The sequence below is a fragment of the Stegastes partitus genome, unplaced genomic scaffold (genome assembly GCF_000690725.1).
Source record: "Stegastes partitus isolate 25-593 unplaced genomic scaffold, Stegastes_partitus-1.0.2 Scaffold1109, whole genome shotgun sequence".
Lineage (NCBI taxonomy): Eukaryota > Metazoa > Chordata > Actinopteri > Pomacentridae > Stegastes > Stegastes partitus.
In genome coordinates, this window is record NW_007578840.1 from 78,352 (window position 1) to 87,924 (window position 9,573).

The window sequence follows — 9,573 nt, forward strand, 5'->3', positions numbered from 1 at the left end:
TGCAGATACAGAACCAGATGTTCTGGAGGAACTTTATCAGATTTGTTTGATTTAGATGGAACACTGACAACAACATCTTAAGAACTAAAGGATTCCAGCCACATGGAGGAAAATCATTTGAGTTCTGAGAGAAAATCTGGAATCTAAATTCTGCAAAGCCCACAGAACGACAGTAATTCAGCAGGTTTCTTCTTCTTTCTTCTGTTGGTTTGTAAAGAGAAGTGTAACTGATTCTGATTTAAACCCCAGAGTTTACATCTATTCAACAAGGAAAACAGCTGCTGTCTTTGTTTTAACTGATGACGATTATTATTCACCAAGGAGACAGAAATCAGAATTTGAAAAATGAAAATCTTGGTATCAAAATATCTAAAAACACAAACTTTACCACAAAACTACACTGTCAGGTTTGTTTCTACAGTCTGTAGCAGGAGGAGGCTCACTGGAGGGTTGATCCAGATCAGGTATATGAGCTAAGACGCTTTCCCAACTTGTCTTTTTTTTTTTAACGTGGCCCTTTTGGCCTTCCACTCTTATTGGTAGGACAGAGAGAGAGACGGGGAAGTAGGGGGAAAGAATGGGGGAAGGACCTGCAGCACCAGGCCACGGCCGGGACTCCAACCCACTCATCGGGTCTGGAGCCTGTTTATGGGTCACCGGCTCAACCAGTTGGGCCTTTTTTTGAAAAACCTCTTTTAAGGTTTAATCAGCTCACGTTGCTTCTGAGCCACTGAGCCCTGATCGCTAAGAAATAAAAGGGTCCTCCGTTGAGCTGGACGGGCCTCAGTCTTACTTCTGTTGTCCTTCTGCAGACTGTGAGAAGATCAAGCTGGTGGGTCCGAGCCGGTGCTCCGGCCGGGTGGAGGTCTTCCATGGGGACAGCTGGGGGACGGTGTGCGACGACCACTGGAGCATCACCAACGCCGAGGTGGTCTGCCGGGAGCTCAACTGTGGCACGGTGATCGAGGCCAAGAGAGGAGCCTTCTTTGGGGAAGGGAAGGAGGAGATCTGGCTGGACGATGTTCAGTGCACCGGAGAAGAATCCTCCATCCTGAAGTGTCCTCACAGAACCCTTGGGGTGAACAACTGTGGACACGGCGAGGACGCCGGCGTCGTCTGCTCAGGTGAGCTGTTGATTTATCTGTGAGCTCTGTGTTCACATCCTGCAGTGAAATGTCTCCATCAGACCTGAGATCCACGTTTTAGAGTTCAGGGCACCGTCTGCTGCCTCTAGGTGGCGTCATTTCTAAGAAGTCCTGTCGTTGTGTGGATCACTGTTGTGACTACAGATCACTGCTCACCAGCTCTACTGAATGAATGTGAACAATCAGAGGTTCAGACATGTTCACATTTAACTCCATCATTTTACCATTTTCAGGTTATTTTACAGTAAAGTGGATAAAAACTGTGAATAGAAAAGAATCTTTATTGTCATTGTAACACATGTGCAATATATTGCATACGACGAAATCAGAAAGTGCCAAACAAACAAAGACTATAAGAGACTCAGTGTTTAATGCTCCACTGTGAGACCACAGCAGTGAAATAGTGTCACTTATCAAGACTTAGCACCTACTGCTGTTCTACAGGACTGTGAATAATGTCTATATCCAGATAAATGAATCAGGAAGAAGGAACCAGAGAAGCTCTGATGTGGGCCACGGAGCAGGTAAAGTGATGTGAGTTTAGCTGCTGCTGGATCCAGACAGAAGCAGCCGTAGATGTAGAGAACTTGGACCATAAACCGGCTGATGCAGATTTAGCAAACTTCTGTGCAGGTTTTATTGTCAGAACAGCATCAAGGTCAGCAAATGTAAAGTCTAAAGTTCAGGAGTTTTTCTAAAACTTCAAAACAAAGCCTGACGTAAAACTAGTTTTCTTTATTCAAACTATTTCTCATGAAGCACAACAAGAAACAAACAGAATTGACTTGATTTGTGGAAACAACAAACACACACCGTCTGCAGATGACCCGGTTCAGTTTTCTGTCGGCAGCTTGTGTTTGTAAAAAATCACGTTGTGTCCACGTTGTGTCATCGTTGCTTTCGTTGGCTCAAAATGTGTGTCGCTGTGTTGTTAGTTAACCGTCTGAACAGCAAAACCTGCCGACGGCTTTGTGAGACATGTCTTCTTTTTAAAAAGGAAGAAACTGTAAAAACAGAAAGACTCATCAGATTTTCAGCTTTTCTACGAGTCCTGAACACAACGTGTGCTGAAAATGTGTGATTCTGTAAAAAAACAAACCTTTTCTTCCCTCCTTGTTTCAACCGGTTGTGTCTCTTTGCAGTCACTTTGTGTGTCTGCGGTTGTGTGTGACGACTCAAACAGTCCCAGAACTTCATCTTGACTTTCAGTGTTTTTAACGATTTCAGATGTTTATTGATTATATTTATTTGTGTGATTTGCAGATTTTGTGCGTCTTCTCAACGGCACTAATCGCTGTAACGGCAGAGTTGAAGTTTTCCGGAATGGCCAATGGAAGCGAGTTTGCAGCAGCGACTGGACCAAAGACGACGCTGACGTGGTCTGCAGAGAGATCAGCTGTGGAAGTCCTTTGACTCAGACTTTGCCTCCACACTTTGGAGAAGCTACCAACCTGAACGGAGTCAAAACCCACTGTGTTGGAAATGAAAGCTCCATCTCCAAGTGCACACTTCAGGATACCACAGAAACCTGCATAGATGCTACTGTTGTCTGTACAAGTAGGTTCACACTCCCACATCACTCACTTTCATAAGAATCATCTGAAAAAAAAGAGCGAATTTGATTGCAGACATGTGAGCATGCTAAATCATGAGCATGCTAAAAGATTAGCATGTTAAAAGATTAGCATGCTAAATTGTAAGCATGCTAAATTGTCAAATCAAAATTTTCTGTGGTTAGACTTTGGTTGTATTGAAGGCTTGAGGCCATAGAGCCTGTGATTGGCTCAAAAGCATCGGAGGCCACAGAGAGAGAGATGAGAGCCCCGTGATTGGCTCAATGACATAGGAGACCAGAGAGTGAAAAAAATTAAAGATAATGATTGGTTAAGAGGGAGAAATGAGAGCCTGTGATTGGCTCAAAACTATTCAAAACTATCACAAACCATATTGAGAGAAATGAGAGCCTGTGATTGGCTNGTGTGTGTGTGTGATCACTGGACCAACTTGTGCTTTTGTGTTTGCAGGATTCAGAGTCGTAGACGATGTCCGGCTCTGAGACGCCTCGATTTCCCACAATCCTCTTCACACGGACGCTTCAGCTGCTTGACCTTCAGAAGTCCTGAAACCACATCAGAGTGAAGCTTCGTCTCCACAAACGGAAGATCCACCCACAGCCGGTTGTGTGTCTGTTGTGTGTCTGTTGCGTGTCTGTTGCGTGTCTGTTGTGTTGTGTGTCTGTTGCGTGTCTGTTGTGTTGCGTGTCTGTTGTGTGTCTGTTGTGTGTCTGTTGCGTGTCTGTTGTGTGTCAGCGACAACATGCAGCTGAACCTGAGCGTGGAGCAGAAGGCTGAAGAACAAAGTCTCTGCTGAACGTCGCTGCAGTTCGTCTGATTAAAGGACGGTTCTGATGTTTTCCTTCTTTCTGCATCGACTCCATGGAATGAATAAAAGCAGCAACGTTCTGCCTGAAGCCATAAAACAGTGAAGAACTGGATTTAAAAAACGAGTAAATCACAGTTTAATGCCTAAACAGCAGCACAGTGCTGGACACGCTGAACACATCGATAAAAGAAACAAGTCGAGTTAAAGAACTGAGCTGAGGAACACTGAGGAGACTGTGGACCCTCTGGTCGGGGAGTGTTCTTTAAAATCAGCGTTTATGACTCAGAACCAGTGACAACAGAAAGAACCGTTCTGTGCTCCGACAGCAGCAACACCAAATCACGTTATTCTGCGTTTCATCTAAAAACTCGCCAACATAAAGCTCAACCCACATCCTGTCCAAGCAGCAGTGACTGGTGGTCCTGTAGCAGCAGGTGGAGGAGCAGCAGGTGGAGGAGCTGCAGGTGGAGGAGCTGCAGGTGGAGGAGCTGCAGGTGGAGGAGCTGCAGCTGGAGGAGCTGCAGGTGGAGGAGCTGCAGGTGGACTCCTGGCGTGTTTACATGTGAAATGAACTCAGATGATTCCTCGTAGATCTTCATACATGTTGTGCCATCAAGTGTGGATCAGTATTTAAAGTTCAGTTAATGATCCGACAGCGTTCCTGTTTCTGCTGAGTTCTGTCCTGATTTCTTGTCAAACTGTGTGAACGCTGTGAGTTTCTGGTGGATGTTTTCAGAACTTCAGTATCTGGACTCTTGTGGTTCTTAAAGAAGCTTCATGCTGGTGAAAGTAAAAGTTTCTTTTGTTGAGCCTTCAGCTGGTTTTTGGTGTTTCTTCTGTTCTGTGGAGAGTCTTTGCTGCTGATCTGGGACCTTCTGTCCCGTCGGTTTCTTCATGTGCACATTTTTCTCTTTCTGTTTAAGAACCAACTCTTTTTGTTTAATGAATAAACTGTGATGAACATTAAAATGACGGATCGGTGTTCTGTTGGAGAACCTGGTTCTCCCTCTGCAGGATGATGCTCTCTGACTCATGATGGAGGGACATGACCAAGAGTTCAAGGTGTCGACTCAGTTCTCGGTCCGGTCCAGAATCTGTGGAAGGTTCTGGAAGAACCGGTCACCTGAGACCAGGTGTAGTTTGGGTTCTACTGGGTCAGTTTTTGGTTTAAATGTCCAGAAGTCTTCTACTGCTTCAGGTTCTAGCTGTGATGGCCGGTTCCCCTGAAACCCGCCTGAGCTTAGAACCACGTTTGGCTGTAAATGTGGAAGCTAAAGTAGAAGGAACCAGCTTTTAGTGGGTCACAGCAGGTTCCTGACTGGAGATAGAGTCTGATGAAGAACCAGAACGGCTGCAGGTTCTGGAGAAACTTAAGAAGCTGATGGACGAGAGAGAAACGAGAGACCCGAATAAAGGCCGTGACCGTCGGTTTAATGTCCCACATGTTAGGGAAGACTAGAAACGATCAGAGGAGGATCTGAACAGCAGCAAGTGATGACGTCAGAACTTTAGAACCAGGACCAATGTCACAGATACCATTAAATGGAGCGAACCTGCACTCTGGGTTTTTACAGAAAGTGAAAGGAATCATATGAAAGTCAAGAATGAACACGTGAGGAGCAGAAACGTTGACGTGAAGCCGGTTGGCGACAGGAAGTGAGAGGAAAAGATCAAATGAATGAAATCAGGCGGCGGCACAAACATCAACCAGGATCAGCTTCAGGAGGAGGACAGACAGAAAAAGTGAACTTTGAATTCAGACGTGCAGCTGCTGAAGCAGGATTTAATGAATGTGAACAGAAGCAGAGTTCTGATGAAGTCCGACCGCTCTGAGTCAGATGAGTCGGTTCTGTCCAGTTCAAGACATCTTAACCCACTGATTCACCGTCAGTCGCTTTGCTGATCCTGACTTCATGCTGAGGCTTTTAAACCTCATATTAAATTAATTACCAACACGACCGGGTCGACACAACTCTTTAAATGGATCAGAACAAAGGCTTTAGTAACTCGCTGCAGGCCTTTAAAACTGAAAGCAAAATGTTTTTTACTTTACATTGTTTTTCTGTTTTCTTGTTAAACACTTGAACGCCTCTTTACAGCACCCGGGACCTCGTTACACATAAACTGTGGCCGTAAAAAGCCTGTCAGAAGAAGTTCTGAAAACATGAAGCGGGCTGAACCCAGAGCAGGTTAAACACATATTGACGTCTGGGTAAATGATTAAATCATGGAGCTGTGATGTGCTGATGGGAAATCAGCAGGAGTCACTGAACAAACAGCAGTCGAGTCACAAACAGGAAAACAATGTTCCAGGTTCAGACAGCAGCGGATCAGAACCAGCTCAGGTTCTGATGGTGTCACTGCTTTCAGATCAGGAACAGAATTGTCCGGTTCGGTCCGTGAAAGCTCAAAGCTCAGAGCTGAACGTGACAAACATCTGCTTTTATTAAACACGAGGCTGGAACCGTCCAAACCCACTGCAGCCGGGTCAGGGTTCTGGTTGAAACACTCTGAGTCAGAAAGGAACCAACATCGGAGCTGAACCGCTGAGAACCAGAACCAGGAAGGATGTGCAGAGTTGAACGTGTCTGAGCAGAACAACAGAACGGTGTTTAGAGAGTAACGTGACACAAAGCAGAAGTTCTAAATGTGGTCAGGCAGCTGCTGGACTGGAACCGGAGGCGATAGAAGGAAATGTGTGGAAACAGATGGTCAAAGTGCTGAACACACAAGTTGGTTATGAAATCTCACATTCAGCTCCACGGAACCACAGCGAGGCCTCATAGACGTACAGCACAAAGTGTCTCAGTCAGCTCATCCTGGAAACGAACCAACCCTCCTCTGGTTCTGTTGGGTCCAAACAGAACCCCACCATAAGATCTTTGTTCCACAGAACCGGAGAACATGCTGCCACATGTCAACAGGTTTCAGAGATTCAGACTTTAGTGCAGCTGCTCACTTCAACAGAAAACAACCTGCGACAGAAACCGTTCATTATTCCCCAAATCCCACCATTCACCAGACGATCTGGATTTCTGACTTTCTGACTTTCTGACGCACCTTGAACTCATCACGTCATGTGTTGTTGTCAGACGTGTCGCGTTTAAAGATTCTCTACAAGAAAAGCATCTGCATCACATCCTGTAGAACCAGAACCTTCCTCCTTCTGGTTCTGATTCTGTAGAACCAGAACCTTCCTCCTCCTGGAAAATCCAACCTGCTGGATCAATAAATACATGCAGCATGGATCAGAACCAGTGAACAGAGGAACCAGTGTTTGAGATACATTCAGCTGATGGTGGAACATCTTTCTACTGATGGTGGAACATCTTTCTACNGGATCCAACACCAAAACCATCCACCAAGAGCAGGATCTGTCAGAGGGCTTCAGGACTAAACTGAATATGACTGCTTTTACAACCAAAGTGAGCCTGATTGTAAGACAGAGATTTGAATACCACTTGATGCCACTGGATTAAACTTGAATTATTTAGACAGCATCTGTAATGTTGGTTTTGGATCGCTGGCTTTAATATCTTGAGGGTAGAGATCCATAATGGAGTGACAGCCGAGCTGTTGATGCTGGAATGTGGAACAGGTGCATCTAAATCAGCTCGATTCCCTCGGAGGATGAAGATGTCATTTCAGAGCAGAGTGGTTCAGGACGAGCTTTACTGCAAACGCTGCACATGTTGAGGAAACATTTTCATAAAATGATTTTACATTTGCTGGTTGTTAAATTTGCTGGCGATGCTAGAAGGTTGGTGTTGAGAACTGATCAGTTTGTGTGGGTGTTCAATTTGGAAATGCAGATTTGATCTTCTGAGGAGTACTGTGTGGTAGAAATAAATAAGCGTGAAGCTCCTGTCTTCTCTCTGGATAGTCGGAGCTCAGAACGTCCCTGTAGAGGCTGAAGGTGATCATGAAATCCCTGATAGACGCGTCTTTGGAAAAACTGTGGTCAGAGGATTGAAGCCCTGCAGTCAGCTATATGCTAGTTTCTACTTTTTTATCACACTCAAAGGAGGCAGCAACAAACTGATGATCCTGATGTGTAGAAGACACACTGAGATGAAGCAACAGGAGAGTGATGGAGGCCAGAGAGGATCCAGATGAAGAGGTGGAAGCTGAGGAAGCAGCCAGCTGATGGGAATGATGGGCTGTCTGTTCTACAGAGTCTGTGGTGGATCTCCATGTAGAGGATGGATTCCAACAGAGCCTGAAGAGAACGTTCCACGTCAGTGTTGCTTGTGGAGAAACCTGAAGACTGAATGCTTTGGCAGGAACTGACTCTTCGGTTCTGTCTTGTTGTCAGATGTTAGATTTGGAGCCTGGAGCTGGATCAGCAGGTGTGGTGGGATCTGCAGCGATGGAGGGACTGATGGACGTTAAATTGACCTGGAAAGTTTGGGAAGCACCAAGACCAGGCGCTGTGCTGATGGAATTATCTGGGTCACCACCTCAGATTCTGTTCAGAGTTCACTAAAACTGGAAAACATTTTAATTGAATTTTGAGAACTTTACATGTTTTCAGACCTGGAAATTTGGTGTTTTCACCTCACAGAACTGTCTGAACTATTAAAGGTTCAGTATCTCCAGAAATGAAACTCCCAGAACCGTGAAATGTGGAGGCTCAGAAAAAAAGAATCAGGTCTGAAAACATGTTCAATCTGTAAAACTCAGCCAAAATATGAAACAGAACTTTTACAGAATGAATTAGTGAACTCTGAGCAAAATGTCAGACATGCCAACAGTATTTCTGCTGAATTCTGTCTGAACTGACTCAAACTGATTCTGCTGACAGAAGCTGCAGAAAGTAGGTTTCACCGGTTAGAAACAGTGAAGGAGCTGCAGGATCATCTCCTCAGGATTTCAGATCACCCTCGACATCACTGTCAGAATTGGAGAAGAGAACGATGGAATGAAAGAGGCTGATTGGCTCAGAGAGCACGAGCAGGTCGATCATTGGATCTGAGAGTGAAATGATCTGGAGCATGTCAGACTTCTGCTTTGGGTTTCTGAAGATGCTCCACTGCTCATCAGAGACGCTGCTTCAGAACTGAAGGACATCTTGGATGAGAGGTGAACTATCTTCAAACAGAGAGGTCCAGCTTCTGCTGAAGATCACCTGGATGGACCTACAGTCAAAGGAGGTTCTGAAGAGAGAGAGCAGCAGGAAACAGTCTGTGGATGAACAGATGAGTTTAGTCTTCATGTGTGGACACTCTGCGATTCTCCTGAATAAACACACCTTTGATTTGTGTTTTCCAACCCGACAGACAGTAAACCCATCCGGCTGGTGAACGGAACCAACCGGTGCTCGGGTCGGGTGGAGGTGTACCACCAAGGCCAGTGGGGGACGATCTGTGATGACCGATGGGGGATGCAGGAAGCAACCGTCACCTGCAGGGAGATGAACTGTGGCAACGCTGTGGCTGTGAAATATAAAGCCTTCTTCGGCAGCGGACAGGATCAGGTGTGGTTGGATGATATCGAGTGTACCGGTCACGAGAAGTCCATCGCCGACTGTCCACACAGAGGCTTTGGAGAACACGACTGTGACCACAGTGAGGACGCAGGTGTCGTCTGCTCAGGTAAACCTCGATCTGCTCTGATGGGTCAGCTCAGGTTCCTGATGTACCTTTACACTCAGTGCCTTCTTTGGCTTTCCAGAGTGGGTCCGACTGCTGAACGGCACCGACAGCTGCTCTGGCAGGGTGGAGGTTCACCACGACGGCCACTGGGGCAAAGTCTGTAATAATAACTGGGGCAATAAGGAGGCTACAGTGGTGTGTAAGGAGCTCAACTGTGGAGCTCCTAAAAAGATCCAGGAATCGTTTGGCGACAGCGGACTGAGGGGCTTCATTAGCAGATGCTCTGGTAACGTGAGCTCCATCGGCCAGTGTGGATTTCAGGAGCACACTGGAAACTGTCAAGGTGTTTCGCTTTCCTGTTCAGGTAAGACACAAGGGTGGGACATGGTGCACTAATGTTAGACTGGAATTCATCTGGTGGAGGTTGAAGAGTCCACATATTGATGGACACA

The 9,573-nt window shown here is 45.9% G+C and overlaps 2 protein-coding genes across 2 annotated transcripts in view; both read left to right on the forward strand.

Moving 5' to 3' along the window:
- sh3bgrl2 (SH3 domain binding glutamate-rich protein like 2) overlaps positions 1 to 4,496 on the forward strand; it is an 11,028-nt gene extending 6,532 nt beyond the window's left edge. The window contains exon 3 of the mRNA XM_008296187.1: positions 3,170 to 4,496. Within this exon, the coding sequence (XP_008294409.1) occupies positions 3,170 to 3,184 (15 nt within the window). The 3' untranslated portion in view covers positions 3,185 to 4,496. The remainder of the gene's footprint in view (positions 1 to 3,169) is intronic.
- Positions 1 to 9,573, forward strand: part of LOC103367976 (deleted in malignant brain tumors 1 protein-like) — a 22,360-nt gene that overhangs the window by 1,568 nt on the left and 11,219 nt on the right. The window contains exons 3-6 of the mRNA XM_008296186.1: positions 813 to 1,124; positions 2,409 to 2,702; positions 8,807 to 9,121; positions 9,201 to 9,485. Of these exons, the coding sequence (XP_008294408.1) occupies positions 813 to 1,124; positions 2,409 to 2,702; positions 8,807 to 9,121; positions 9,201 to 9,485 (1,206 nt within the window). The remainder of the gene's footprint in view (positions 1 to 812; positions 1,125 to 2,408; positions 2,703 to 8,806; positions 9,122 to 9,200; positions 9,486 to 9,573) is intronic.